This window comes from Procambarus clarkii, chromosome 56 (genome assembly GCF_040958095.1).
Source record: "Procambarus clarkii isolate CNS0578487 chromosome 56, FALCON_Pclarkii_2.0, whole genome shotgun sequence".
NCBI lineage: Eukaryota > Metazoa > Arthropoda > Malacostraca > Decapoda > Cambaridae > Procambarus > Procambarus clarkii.
Window position 1 is genome coordinate 17,688,275 of NC_091205.1, and position 16,162 is coordinate 17,704,436.

At 38.5% G+C, this 16,162-nt stretch overlaps 1 protein-coding gene across 18 annotated transcripts in view; it reads right to left on the minus strand.

The window, feature by feature from the left end:
• Nucleotides 1-16,162, minus strand: part of LOC123770661 (protein strawberry notch) — a 125,918-nt gene that overhangs the window by 64,166 nt on the left and 45,590 nt on the right. For 5 of the 18 annotated variants that reach the window (XM_069305791.1, XM_045762721.2, XM_045762718.2 and 2 more), the window contains 4 exons: nucleotides 14,898-14,957; nucleotides 11,411-11,556; nucleotides 10,656-10,718; nucleotides 3,659-3,724 (listed from right to left, as the gene is read on the minus strand). In XM_069305791.1, coding sequence (XP_069161892.1) covers nucleotides 3,659-3,724; nucleotides 10,656-10,718; nucleotides 11,411-11,556; nucleotides 14,898-14,957 — 335 coding nt within the window. The remainder of the gene's footprint in view (nucleotides 1-3,658; nucleotides 3,725-10,655; nucleotides 10,719-11,410; nucleotides 11,557-14,897; nucleotides 14,958-16,162) is intronic. The other 13 variants (XM_069305784.1, XM_045762717.2, XM_069305785.1 and 10 more) reach the window with 9 other exon arrangements.

Here is a 16,162-nt window from a genome sequence, read left to right on the forward strand (position 1 = left end):
GAGTTCAGTTTGGGTCGCCGTGCCGTAGAACGGATATAAGTTCACCAGAACGCGTCCAGTGTTCAAGTGTAGGATGACAAAGTTCATCCCTCAAATTAGAAACCTGTCATATGTCACCCCCAACATCGTCGTCATAACATCTCCACCCCTAACATCGTCATCATAACATCTCCACCCCCACATCGTCATCATAACATCTCCACCCCCAACATCGTCATCATAACATCTCCACCCCCAACATCGTCATCATAACATCTCCACCCCCAACATTGTCATCATAACATCTCCACCCCCAACATTGTCATCATAACATCTCCACCCCCAACATCGTCGTTATCACATCTCCACCCCAACATCATCATAACATCTCCACCCCACCATCGTCGTCATGACATCACCTCCAACATCGTCATCATAACATCTCCAGCCCCATCATCGACGTCATAACATCGCCACCCCAAAAATCGTCATCATAACACCTCCACCCCCAACATCGTCGTCATCACATCTCCACCCTCAACATCATCATAACATCTCCACCCCCAACATCGTCATCATAACATCTCTACCCCTAACATCGTCATCATAACATCTCCACCCCAAACATCGTCATCATAACATCTCTACCCCCAACATCGTCATCATAACATCACTTCCAATATCATCATCGTAACATCTCCACCTCCAACATCGTCATCATAACCACCCCCAACATCGTCATCATCATATCTCCACCACCAGCATCGTCATCATAACATCTCCACCCCCAGCATCGTCATCATAACATCTCTACCCCCAGCATCATCATGACTACTCCACCCTTAACATCGTCATCATATCTCCACTCCCCAGCGTCATCATAACTACTCCACCCTCATCATTAACATTACATCTCCACCCACAACATCGTCATCGTGACAACTCTACCTCTAACATTACCATTATCAAATGTCCACTCCATCATCATTATAACAACCCTACCCTCAACATCATCATGACAACTCCACCCCCAACTGGAGGTTGAGTTCTTACGTTTCAAGCTTAGTTCTTACATTTCAAGCTTAGGTTCTAATGTTTCAAGTGTAGGTTCTAATGTTTCAAGTGTAGGTTCTTATGCTTCAAGCATAGGTTCTTATGTTTCAAGTGTAGGTTCTTTTGTTTCAAGTGTAGGTTCTTATGTTTCAAGTGTAGGTTCTTGTATTTCAAGTGTAGTTCTTATGTTTCAAGTGTAGGTTCTTGTTTCAAGCATAGGTTCTTATGTTTCAAGTGCAGGTTCTTATGTTTCAAGTGTAGGTTCTTGTATTTCAAGTGTAGTTCTTATGTTTCAAGTGTAGGTTCTTGTTTCAAGCATAGGTTCTTATGTTTCAAGTGCAGGTTCTTATGTTTCAAGCATAGTTCTTATGTTTGAAGCAAAGTTTGTTTCTTATTTGTTTCAACTTCAAATTCCTCTGAAATTAGACTCGTGCCCAAGATGCAACAGGCATTTTCCTCTCTGAATCACAACACCGAGGTGCTGGAATAAGACGCTTTTCACTCTCTGGTCTTTTGTAACATTGATCAATTTGACGCCCAATTCTTTCAGGAACTTCAATGCACATTTTCCCTACGAACCGAGATTCTCCAAACCTATTGGAACAAACCTGTAGCAGTGTACCAGACTTCTGTATTTGAGGGCTTTCTGCATTTACCTGAAAGAAGCAGCGCCACCTCCTTCGCTTGTGCTGTGTTGGAGGTAGGTACTGGCCAGTGTGGAAGCACATGTGTAGTCCCACACCACTTGCTTACCATCCTTCCAAGGATGCAAGGTGATCCCATCCAGGCGCATCTGAGGTTCGTTGAGTCTGAATAAGTGTGGTTCTCTTTGTGCTGGGCAGCAGGCTGTGGCGAGGCTCCTCTTGATGATGTCATTGACTTCATGTCTCCTGTTTCCAGTAATCTGTTATACACCATAGAGAGTGGCCCACTTAGTGCTCCTGCACCCTTTTTTAGTATATTATATGCCCAACAGCCATTGCCTCAATTCAGCTCCCAACAGATTCCTTTTGACCTCATCACTGGCGAGTTCAAATCCCCCCCCCCTTAAAAAAAAGCTGAAATTCCTCCAAGGTTCCTTGGTTTGCCGCCTCCTCTCTTATTACAAGGGCTTATCCTTGCTCTATTGTGAAGACGATCTGGGAATCTCTTGTTGAGTTCTTCACACACCTACTTGTCATTCTCTGTGGCTCTTTTCTCCCCTTTTCTAAGTTTCATCACTTGTTCCTTCACTGAACAAGTGAAGGAACATGTTTGAACACATTTTAAAAATGTTTGAACACTATGGTCATAATCATATTCCTTCCCTTCCATATTCCATCCCAAATCCTTATCCTGACCCCTTCCAAGTGCTATACAGTGTTAATGGCTTGGCATTTTTTCCTCATAGTTCCCTTCCCTTCCCTTCCTTTACTGATGTTTTACTCCTGATGTGGCTGTAGAGCAGCTTTGGTTGGGTCTTGGCTTTACTCGTGATGTCATTTTCATACTGTCTCTCTGCTTCTCTCCTAACCCTGAGAGTTTGAAAGTTTTCAACTTTCCCTGGCCACTACTGAAGCCCAGAGGAATTACTGACCCACGTCAGTAATTCCACGTCCATGTCATATAAATTGCCATCCACACCTCCGTGGAAAATAAACATTCCATTCACCTGGACTGTTATGACGTGGATGTGGGTCAGTAATTCCTCTGGGCTTCAGTAGTAGTCAGGAAAGTTGAAAATTCCAGTTTGGCAGCAGGAAGTTGCTTCTGGAAATTTCCCTTTTTAAGACTGCTCATAGCCCAGTTAATAGTGCTACGGCCTTATGCGTGGGGTTCACGAAGGTTTGGGACACATACAGTACAGGTGAATAAAATCTTTCATCGAGGTTTTTTTTAATTTTGTTTTCAAAATTGTCCACGATGGACAAGTGTTATGCTGACACACTAATGTGTGGGTTTAATGCTTATTAACAAGTAAAATAGAGCATATGTATAATTTATACCCATAATATTCAATTGGGACAAACATTTATCAACTTATCATAAAAACTTTGAAAAACCATGGGGATTAAATGAAATTATTCAAGATTACATTAATTTGAACAGTAGTGTTACTCTGCCTACATTACTTTTACCGAATGCTCAAGAAAACTCATATAAACCAGTAACAAATTACTTCTGATGATGCAATTACAATTTCAACTCCTAAAACATGCAGATAAATATTTGTTATACAAACTAAAATTTTAAGCCAAAAGAAATAAGCACACAGGTTGGCAATGGGACCCCAATGTTCTCAATTACACAATTTATATGCCAAACTTATGTTAATACAAATTTAGGTGCCAGAAAATAAGCAAATATTTTGTAAATAAATTTTATACCAGGTAAATTCCATGCTGTAATGTGAGAACATGATGGAAAGCCCGCTAACAATGGTGTACCACTGAAGCACTGCAGTGACTAGCTCAGTCTCAGCTCAAGATACACCAAGGTATAGTACATTCTCTCTACAACACTAATTTGCCCAGTGAGACGAGTAAAATATTGTAATAATTGTGTGAGCATGTCCATACATGCCACGGCACAGCTAGGCCACACACACCTTGCTCAATAAGGAAAGCTATACTGGAGGGCAACTTACCATGTGGGCCTGGGGAGGAGGTGGAGGGGGTGCATAGTATTTCATCATTTCCATGAAGTTAGCAAGCTATGAAACACAGGGAGGGAAACAAGTATCACTGGGGGTGTAACTGACTATTTGAGGGAGATGACATTATACAAAGACATCTTAACTACAAGTAACTTTACTTGATCATCTCTTCCTAATTCAGTGACAGTTTGAATTTTTCTTATATACATAGAGTATAAGAAACTTGCATAAAATAAGAGATAACAGCAGATTAAACTGTTACACCTAAATTACTGAAAACACAAATCTAATGCCAAACCTGTCACCACTACTACCAATCACCTTTTAAATACAAATTTAAAAAGGAACTACAAAAATTACTTTACTAGAATGCATGCACTCATCTTTCTAATAAAAACAAGGAATCAAATTCACTAGCAATTAAGACATTACTGAAACCCAGAATCTAACAAATACATAGTGTATACAACAACTTTAATATAAATGATTTGACCTTACCTGGATAAAGGTCTGCCACTATAAACAAAACAAAATTCTAATTGCCCAAATTCTGTGTATTCTGCAAGTTTCACATTCCAGAAATGTCATACGTGGTCAATACGTATACATTGAAATACAATCCAAAATGTGATCACTCATAAAATGTTTTTAATTTCCCACTAAATAACTGTTCAGATTTATGTCTACAAACATACATAAACAGACAACAGAACAACAAATTAATTTCCATCTTCTAGTATCACTCTCCTGTTGAGATGAATGAAAGAATTACTGTAGCTCAAGTTAAATACAATTTATTATATTAGCCAATAAAATGAAAGAACTCTGCAAGAGTAATAGTTTGCAATGCTCACAAATGCACATAAAAACCACTACTTGCACAATACTGAACTTTCAGAATTCTTTAATTTTTTCCAGTAATAAAATCAAGTACTGTATTCAAGAAAGGATATGTGCATGGGTGTTGTTGTCAACGAATAAGAAGCCGGAAAGGGTAAACAGTTTTAAAAATCTATAGAGCATTCACTCTTAATGAGGCTTAGAAATGGATAATAAACAAATAATTACCATACATATTAATGAAGGAGGAATCCACTGAAGTCATATCTCTCAATATAAACATTATCATGACATTTTTATAAAGAAAACTACTACTTTCCCTCCTGCTTTGCACTTGTGCATTAAAATATGGAGTAGCAATGTTAGTTTATAGATGGTGGTAGTGGGGTTGCTGACTGGATGTGTGTGTGTGTGAGGGTGGAGTTGGGGCTCTTGATGCCACACCATATAGCCATTTAAACCTGACAAAACAATTACCTCTCAAGTTAACATTTTTATCATATTTTTCTTAGAAGTTGTGGATGTAATTAGCTTCAACAACCTCATCCCACACCCAACCATCCATACAGGGAACAAGAACTTCCTTGCATCTCTAACTTAATTGAGTGTCCAGTTTCTACTTATATCCCTTGTCCTACACCTTTTTAATTTAAATAGGGTTCCTTTGTCCACTTTGGCTATTCCCCTCAGGATCTTGTATTTAGTGATCATATTGCTTTTGTTTTTACCCTCCTCTAAGGCTGTGAGGGCAAGTTCCCCTCATCCTGTCCTCATAGCTGAGGACACTTAACTCTGGTACTAATCCTATTGCAAACCTCTCAACCTCCTAAGGTTTCTTTTTGTGCTTCACAAAGAGTGAGTTCTATGTTGGATGTTGAGCATTTGAGTATTGATCTCACATAAATAATGTGTATGGATCTGAAAGCCTCTTGTTTAGATTCTTAAATGATGTTCTTATGTCCGCTAACTTCCAATATGCTGTTGATATCCCATGAGCTTAAGCTTCCAGTGTAACTGTTGGGATTACGTCTACTGCCATGTCTTTTCCTCTTAGGATAGGGGATTAATTTACATAAATTAATTAGAGCAATGGTCCTAGTACAGAGCCCTGTGGAACTCCATTTTCAATGCCTCTAGCCTGATATATCCTTTCTGACCATGACCCTTTGTTTCCTGTCCATGAAGTACTTCCAATGCCTTTATTTTGCATTAGTAGTTTGTGAGTAACTTTATCGAAAGCTGTCATGTCTGGCAGTCTTTGAACATGCAGTCTACCCCATCCTTCCTTCCTTCCTTCTCTTGTCTTATTTTGGTGGCCCTGTCAAAGAACTCAATCAAGTTTCTTAAGCATGATTTTCCCTCTCTGAAGCAGTGTTGTGCCTCTGTTACAAAATTTACTCCCTAAATGTTCTACAATCTTTTTTTCTGATTACTTTTAGCGGCATCTTGCATGGAAAGCATGGTACTGTAACAAAAATGGTCTATAGTTCAGTGCTTTATGTCTGTCCCTTTCTGGAATATTAGAATTTAATATGCCTTTTTCCAGATTTCTAGCAGCTCTCCTGTCTCTATAGTACTGTACTGTTGAACAGTATAGTTAGTGGGTGACACAAAATCCCTGTAGCTTCCTTTAGTAGCCATGGTGATATCTGATCTGGTTCTACTGCTTTTGCTACATCCAGTTCCTCCAGGAGTCTTTTTACCTCTTCTGCATTAACTTCAATTCTATCTAATGTTGTTTGAAGTCAACAATTGTGACCTCCCCATGGACACCAATCTGGTTCTGGTTTGTAGACCTCCTGGAACCTCTTGTTGAGTTCTTCACACACTTCTTTTGTCATTCTTCAAGTGTTCCTGTCTGGGACATTGATCCTCTGAATCATCAACAGGCGAGTCCCCCTATTTTGTATTCTCTCGTGTTTTCTAACCTGTTGCAACACTCTCTTTCAGTTCTATAATACAAACACAATAATGCAATGGCCACTGGCTCCTAATAGTACCTCAAGTTTCAAGTTCTCTACATTTTCCTTTTGGGTAAACACCAGGTCAAGAGTAACTGGTAACATCACTTCTTTCTCTTGTCGGCTCTATGATATGCTGCCACGGTAAGTGTTTGTATGTAGTGCCCACAAATTTTCTTCTCCATGTTTTATCTCTCCCACTCCTTTCATCCCTCATCCTTTGTTGCTCAGTTTATTTCTCTGTGATTAAAATTCTAACATATTAGGATATTTGCTGTTGCTCTCCATGCCATGGCGGCTGCCTCTTCTATCATCTTCAGATATGTTTCATTGCATTAATCATATTCCTCCCTTGACCTTCCTGTAGTTAATGGAGAGCTGTCAATAACACCTACCACTATCTTCATGTTACTCACTCTTACTCACTTAGTATGAAATCCTGCTGATTGGTTACCTCCAGAATCTCTATCTCCTCAAAGTGCTAATGTTGTTGCATCAGTTTCCCCCTCTTTATCTTTTATTTTCTTACTACCTGGTATACTGTACTTTTGGGAATATTACATCCTCTATTTGTTAGTTTTGTCTCCATAACTGCAATATGAGGATGCAGTTCTGTCACCCATTCTTGCGGCTCTATCCCTTTATTAATACTGCCATCAAAGTTTGTTCTAAAAGTTTTAAACTACTAATTTTTACTTAGCTGCTTAGTGTCTTCACTTTTGAGCAAATGGTGGGTGGTGCGAACATACGATGGGTGTGGGCAAACAGTTGGTTAGTAGCAGCTGGGATTTGAATGGGTAGGTGTGTGGAAAATGGGTGTAGGGTTGTTTGTAAAAAGAATCAATGTAGTAGAGATGAGCACCAAACCTATCAGTGCTATAGGGGAGTGAAGTTAAGCTCTTCATGCCCCACCTCCTAGCCTTTTGTACTTGTGTGTTTTTTTTCAAATTCCCTGATGCTTGAGTTCAGTATCAAACCTGCTTCTTTCAGTGCATTTCACTTATTTACCACCCTTTCCAAAAACAGAATGATTACTAACATTTATTTATATTCATTTTTGTTTAAAGCATACACTGATAACCTATTGTTAAATTTTGACTGAAAATAGAGATGCTGTCCTTATCTATCTTGTCCATTCCATTGATAGTTTGTATATAGTGATCACAGCCTTTGCTTCTTCTCTCCAATTGTGTTGCATGATTGACCTATTTTAACATCTCTTCAGAATTCAAATGCTCTACAACCATGAAAATGCCTATACTAAATTATGTAAAAATTTACTTGCAAAATTATGTAAAATGAAATTGGGTTTTCCATAGTGGCAAAACCCAATTTTATTTGACATAAATACTATGCAATACAGTACAGTACTGAATATACAGTACAGTATTTTATTGAGTGTATCATCATAACAAACCCACATTAAAAAAAAGAATATCAACAAAATATATAACATTGCAGTTATGGAGCAAAAAGTTCAGAGCTCATTCTTGGTATTCCAAGAAGTTGTGGCTTCTATGTCAATGTTTTGATATAATGCATTCATGTGAAAATAAATATTAATCTGTATTAAAAAAATACCTAAAAACTTCATAGGATGGAACACAAAACCATGGGTTGAACATCTTAACACCTAGCATGCAAAAATACATTTAGATGAATATCTGCCTATGTGAAAAAAACCAGCATTGAATAAATGAAGCGCCATTTTCTGGGCGAGACCCGGAGGCTCCCCGGAGCTTATCCAGGCTGATAAGGATATATTAGACTTTGGCATCAGTGTGAATGGAGTTCTTAGGCTTACCGGGAACCACGAGCCAGAACCTGGCCTCCCCCTCAGAGAGGCACGAGGAACAATGGCCAATAGAATTGCACATGTGATTTGGAGCATTCTGTGTCTGCCATCGACCGGATCAGGCACCCAGAAAGGTAAGTATCCCAAAACAAACTTCTATTCTGGTTGAAACTATTACTGAAAGTCAAATGAGTGGACAGAACTCCCCAAAGATTAACGAGCATGAATGTCACCACTTGCCGCGCCACCGTTTGCGCAGCTCCCCCCTCCCCGGGAGGGGGAGCCCTAGCCCCTGATGCCGGCTACCCACACCCCAGTTCTGAGGTTGGATGTCAAAACATGCAAAAAACCACCGACCGGAAGGAGGGAGAGAGGTATGCCGGGGAGCCTCCAGGTCTCACCCAGAAAATGGTGTTTCATTACATTCAACGCTTCGGGAAGCCCCTTCGGCTCCCCGAAGCTACTTACCAAAAGACGAAAAACAAGAGGGACTTACCCAGGAGGCGGTCGGCACTTGCTCCTCAATGCAAAGTCAAGACAACTAGCTGCAACTGCCGACCCAAAGCGAAATAGGCCCAACTAGGCCCAGGAACATTGACCAGGTAGCACACAGTCAGGTGAGATATCTTCCACTAGGTGACTTGTGGAAGATAACCCCAAGTCCCAAGGGCGGTACTTACAGGGCACTTAGGGAAGGTAACCCTAAGCACATGCAGCCTGAGCACCTGTGAATTTTCTCCCAGCTCACGCACCACCCTGAAGACAGCACAGGACATAAGGCACAGCACAGCAAACACAAACACAGGACGCCAGTGGCTGTGTGGACAGCACGCTGAACACGTAAGCCTGTGGCCCGGGTTCGATTGTCGGCGCCGGCGAGAAAACAAAATGGGCAGTTTCTTTTACCCTGATGCTCCTGTTACCTAGCAGTAAATAGGCAAAGTAAAAGTAAATAGCAGTAAAAGTTAGACAGCTGTTATGGGCTGCTTCCTGGGAAGTGTGTGTGTGAAAAAAATTAGTACTTAGTAACAGTTGATTGATTGATTGTTGAGAGGCAAGTCGAAAGAGCAGAGTTCAACCCCAGCAAGCACAACTAGGCGAATACAAAGTCAGGAGCTGGAGTCACACGACCAAGCCTTAAACAACATCAGCTGAGAACTAGAGTGTGGGTAGCAGGCATGAGGGGTCTGGGGCTCCCCCTTTTCCCTCCCGGGAAGGGGGGAGCTGTGTAAACAGTGGCGCAGCACATAGTGACGTAATATTCGTTTGTCTTTGGTGAGTTCTGTCCATTCGTTTGAATTTCAGTAGTAGTTTCGACGAGAATAGGGGTTTGTTCTGGGATGCTTACCTTTCTGGGTGCCTAACCCAGTCAATGGCAGACACAGAATGCTCCAAATCACACGTGCAATTCTATACGCCATTGCTCCTTGCGCCTCTCTGAGGGGGCCAGGTTCAGGCTCGTGTCCCCAGTAGGCCTAAGAACTCCATTCCCACTGACTGATGCTAATGTCTAATATATCTATATCAGCCTGGATAAGCTCCGGGGAGCTGAAGGGGCTTTCCCCAGAAAAACTCATTGAACGATTAATTTTAATGCAAAATGTATGGACAAGTGGACAAACTAAATATCTACATTGTAGCCAATTTTGCGCACTGGACAATTTGTGTGTGTGTGGAGGCCTAGCCCCGTCTGTAAATGCAAGAGCTCACTGTTAGCAAAAGACACTGCTGCCAGACACACTCAATGTTGACCTTGGATGTTTGTGCATTCATATGAATGAATGAATGAATGTAGCAATCAGAACTAAGGAAACTACAGAAGGCCTATTGACCCATACAAAGTACTTCATATTCACATCAACCATATAAATAGGAGCTGCCTCATATGAGACAATAGGCCTTTCTGTTGTTCCTTTATTATTTTCAAATATGATTGGTTGACCTGGTATACTTCATTACAAGCACATTAAACCCCTATGGACATAATCAGTATACATATCATGTAATTTTATACCATGATGATCACTAAATTGACATAACATTTGTGAAAATAACTGCATTTACATGGTAAGCAATCATGAAATAATAGCAAGATTTTTTCATGTGTAAAGGAATGCTCCACTACATCCTTATAGAGCTATAAAATCCATATTAGCACCATTCATGTAAAGCCCAGACAATAATACTGTTGTTTAAATCAACGTATGATGATAATCGCATTACCCCATGAATCATTTATGATGATAATCACACTTTAAGGGTTAAGATGCTATGCATAGTACAAGGGTTAAGTGAGAGAAGTGTACAAGATAGTACAATTATAAAACAACATAAGTAGAATCAATTAAAAAATCTGTAAATATACACAACAAAAAATGTTTGAAATACTCACACCTGGATACATTCCCATCAGCTTTTGTACCTGTGGGGCACCTGTCTGCGACATACTCATGGCCTGTAAGAAAGTAATAACAATAACTAGCCACGGTTAAGTCGCAGGTGACCAACGATGCCATCCACAGGATCCTAATACAGTACGCTATTTTAATATGAATTATTCTTAAAAATACATGTATCTATCTTTACCTCCTTCTGTACATGTTGTATACTGTACAATATGCCATGATTCCATCACTGGAAAGCCACTAACAAAAGTACTCCCGAGCTGGAATCCCCAGTACAAACAAGGTTAAATATGAATAGAAGAGGCCACTGCTACTCATGCTGGCAGACATTTTTCAACTGTCAAATAATTTAATACCAAAAGAAAATGCATATAAATACTTGGGGAGTGAAGGTTAACACTGCACCAGCACAGGCAACAATATATATTACAGCCGAGTAATATATTTATAAAAGAAAATGTATTTTTTCAAAATATTAAATACTAATAGTAAAACAATCTGCTGTAAATTAAGTGTTCATCAGGCTTTCTCAATAATGATAATATATATACAAATTAGTTTTGCATTATGGATCCGATACATTAGGAAAATTTGAGATGTTGTATACAGGTGTTCGTTATATGGAAGCTAGGATTTAAGAGGTTGCACTGAATTTAAAAATTACTGTATGGAATAACTTTTTTATGCATTTAACAATCATAATCAACCATTATAAACATAAACTTGCAGCTTGAGGCCTTACCTGCTGCATCATAAGTTGAGCAAGCACTGGGTTACTCATATCCAAGCCAGGATTTCGCATGGCCATGAGTGACTGCATCATACTCTGAGTGGACAGAGGATTCCCACCCATCATTCCCAGGCCACCCATCATTCCCATGCTTGCTGCTTTTGGAGGAGAAACATCTTGTGAGGAGGTAGATAAATACAAGTTAAAGTTAGCAAGAGAGAGGCTTGCTTGTAATGAACCAGATCATAGACTGTACACTATCTACAAAATAACAATGTTAAAAATAACTACTGTCAGATACTTATGTAGCTTAAGAAAAATTTTGTTTAGCAAAACAATATTAACTAATGACTAAAACTGCTAGCAACTTATGCTTATCATAGATTAAAAACTTCACTAATCCTGATGATTCTAAATGTGTTAAGACTCTCAGTGTCCCACCCCTTGCCTGCCGGTAGACGGTCTGACCCTTTCAGGACCCAACTCGGTGATAGGTAAACTGTTTATACTGTACTCCTCTAATCTGTAATTTTGGTTAAGTTATTTTGCATTAAAATTCTTTAGTTTGGGTCAAAATATTAAAAAATTATTGTTCTAGAATATAAATGAATAACAAATACTGTATGCATTGTAGTTTATGCATACACCCACATCATGTCACTTGAAACTTTATGTCACTAGATCAGTGACATAAATGTATACAGTAAATCATTAGAGGATGTAGACCGTCTAAGATACCAGGCAAGAACCAAGAATGCAGTGTGGAATTTCCCACTATATTACAACACTAAGGCACTAGAAAAGGTTCCAAGCAACTCTTGGGTTCCTTTTTGTTTTGATGTGACAAAATTGCACTGATGATTCAGTCCTTTGTAACAAGAGGCGCCATTAAAGCTTCAGCTACTGTGCCGGTTCATGTTCTTGGTGAAACTCCTGAAGGCCAGGTTCCCTTTTGCACAGCACTTTTATTGAATGAGATTGACATAGAAGACCAAGTCAAGTCGGCATACTTCTATCTCTCCCAAAGGTAGGCCGGCTTTCTACCCATTATCAACTAATCCTTGGCAAGTGTCGCCTGTACCATAAGGAAGGCTGACCATCTCCTGGGTTGACTAAATTTCACCAGCATAATTTACCCTTTGGGCTGTGTGGGGCTGAAGAACCTATACCATTTACAGTCGTTGGGTACTTGTCTCTGCCTTTTGTGGATTCGCACTGTGGAGTCTGCTTTGAGGTCTCTACTCTGGCATTTATCTTTTCAAAATTTTCCAAAGTCAGCTCCTCGCAGAGAGCTCCTCCATATCTTGAGCTATTCACTGATGCAACCACCGTCATCACAATGGTCAAGGGTACTGATCTTTGGCATTGACATTTCCTCACATAATGTCCCCAGAGTTGTAGGAGTTTGGATTTTACTTTTGTACGTTACTCTGCCAATGGCACAACATTCTGCCTACATTTAGACAGTAAGTACTTCAGCAGTGCCATCTCAATCATGAGGATTCTTCTTGTTCTCTTCCTATGTGCACTGAACTCTGGCCAGAACCTGGTTCTGGTTTCTTAGGATTTAGTCCTCCTAGTGATTCACATTTGAGGTGTGTTGAATATTATTCATGGGATGGCTTCTCCTACAAGGAGCTCGTTGGCTTAAAGGGGCAACCAATCGGGTGTTTAGGCTCAGAAATGGGCAACCGAGTATGAAACACTCCTTTCAGAGCTTCCACTAATGCTTCCTTTCCAACCCTTGATAGTACACCCAACCAGAGTTTTTTAGGGTAGTTGGGACAGCCGGTACCATAATCTATATTGAGTAAGCTGATGCTTGCAACCTAGTGGTGGTCAAGTTGAGTAAATAATATCTAGCAGAAAGACAGCTCTCCTGGTAACCCCAATAAACGGTTTGTTTCTGATCTTTTGTATTATAATGATTTGTTGCTCTGGTGTTGGATTAAGAATACTTTCCACTGGCAAGACTATTTGCAAAGTTCAGTTACAGTAAGACAAAGATCAAGAAAAGTCTGGTGACTTTGCAGTCCTCTGTTAATCCCAAATATTGAGGGAACAACGAAGTGGTCAGTTATTTACAAAGGTGCATTTCATATTACTCACAAAACTATTTTGTAATTAGGTACACTGACATTGTAATGAACAGTTGTTCCTTTGGGTATAGATCTTTCTATGATTACTGTTTTGCATATCCAAATTAAACCATCATTTAAAGAGATATCCAAAATCCATTCTGACAAAATAAAATATTACTCTCATAATAAAAATCATCTAAATGATTTGGAAAATGGGTTCCTTAGCTTTTCCACACCTAAAACTGTTTAGTTTAAATTTTATATTAACATGTAGTTTAACCTAATTTAACACATTTTTAAACAGACATAAGCAAACTATTAACAAATAAATTGCACTGCCATGCAAACCTGCAGCGATTAACATTTTAACCACATTTATTATTTGAATGATTGACAATATATATTCAGAGTGCAGGTCATGACCATGCAGGAGTTGACTGTACAGTAGTATAAAAATAAGTAATTATCAAAATAAGTAGAGTATACAAATAAGCAAAGCATTAGGTAACAACACCTAAAGTGAACAGGTGTTGCAAGTTACTGTGTTACACCAAGCAACACTACCTTATATAAAAAGCACAATGTAATTATTTATGTAAATTTCATCAAATAACTTACCTCATAATATTTAAACATATTAGTGTTACATTTCTGAGAGTAACCTGACTGCAGAGATTGACAAGCCTCCATGAGACAAAAATCTCAGTGAGTATATATTGTAATCCTTTTTCTTATCACTAATTTTCATAATTAATATTTTCAAATGCTTCACAAGTGTTTTAACCTTAGGTTCTAAAAATCTCCAATTATACTGACACACCTCACCTTCTTTTCAACAACAATAATCCTTTCATTTTGAGAAAGTAATTGAAATACCTTCTTTCTATTGTGTGTATCTCAAGATCTTTTATCTTTAGCAATTGGAGAAAATCCACAATTCCTTCAATACTATTTACATGTAATACAAGGAATGAATTTGACAAATCAAGAGCATGACAAGTTCTCCTCTAATCAGGTCACTCTACACCACTTCAAAATATAAATACTTACACCTACTAAATGTATAATTAATTTAAAAGGAATATGTTAAGTGAAATAAAATAAAGCTTTGACTTTCCTACCACTCTACAAAACAAGATTTTGCAAATTAAATTATTAGTAAGGGCATGGAGTAATTTTATGAGCAGCAAATTCCAAAGGTCTAGAACCAAGTGTTCTCATCACTTTTTATTATAATACACAAATTTCACCAAAGTGATACACAATCATCTTTACATTAAAACTACAGTATTTAAAATCTTGATTACCTGTACTTTTTGGAAATTGCTGTTATTAACTGATGTGATGAGTGGCATGTACATGCTGCTGTTGCTGATAGAGGAAAGCAGTGCAAACAGAAATTGTTGTATAAAAGTTACCTGCCGTTAGTGCTGGATTATAACCCAAACCAAGACCCGGCAAAGATACCGGGACATCTGCTGTCAAAATGAAAGGAATATGGTGACTCACCCTTCACCTTCCTCATTTGATTATTACAGTATATCACTACCACCATTTTTTTTATCTAAGAGAATGCTTCCACAAAAAGTGAAAATCAATAGAGCAACTAAATGTTCAGGAAATTTGTAAATGAAGCAGATATAGATTTTCTAGTTTAAGGGCTAGTATATAAAGACCAAACCACACACTAGGTGAAGGGACGACGACGTTTCAGTGTGGTCTGGTCAACATAATTTAGCCACATTATTGTGACTCATCGCCTGCATAGTATATAAAGAATTCTTTAGACTACTTCAAGCCCATCATTTTTTTCAAAAATACCTCTGTCTCTATTATGTACAAATCAATGTCATCCTTGCTTTCACTTTTTTTCCTCAAATGTACCATTTTCTATATTCATTATTCATTTTACTACTGCCCTTGGGAAATATTATTTTTGATTCATGTCTGTAAATGTTATTGTTAACTTTATAAACACAATACTGCTGCTAAAAATCCATCTTAATTTGATATTGGGTAATCATAAAGGTGAGAGACCACTACAAAATGTTACCTCATGTGACGATCCTACACCCACACAACAAGTGCTCTGCATTTTGCAAATGGAAAGCATTATTTAATTTACATGTGATGACTTTATACTATGTCTACAATTTAAACTCGGGATATTACGATACCAAAATGAAAAAAATAATTAAAATTTCTGCAAATACAATACTCTCAGATTCTTGAAATACAATCTTTAACATGATAATTTACAACAGTTGAAATAGCATTACTGTACTTTATTGTAAGACAAAAAGAAATACTTTTAATTCCAGGAGCAATAAATAATGGCAAATATTAATTACCCTAATGTCAATATGTGAGGAAATAAAATTTAACAATGCAGATGATGATGTTAAGCACACTGAATGTGTACTGCACTGATGCCAACATACGATTCAAACACTCATCTACTGCCTAAGTAAGACTACAAATGATTAACACTTAGTGGGCCAGAGGTTTAAAGTACACACAGGAATATCCCTGCAAAAGTGAGGAATTGTGTTGGTCAATTATCAGAAAATATCATCAGCTAGGTAATGTTTTCATAACTTTCTGGGCCAAATAAAGCTGTAAGATGTATCTGAAAGTTAATGCATTACAAAGTACCCAGCAGATGCCAATAGCAGCCATAGTG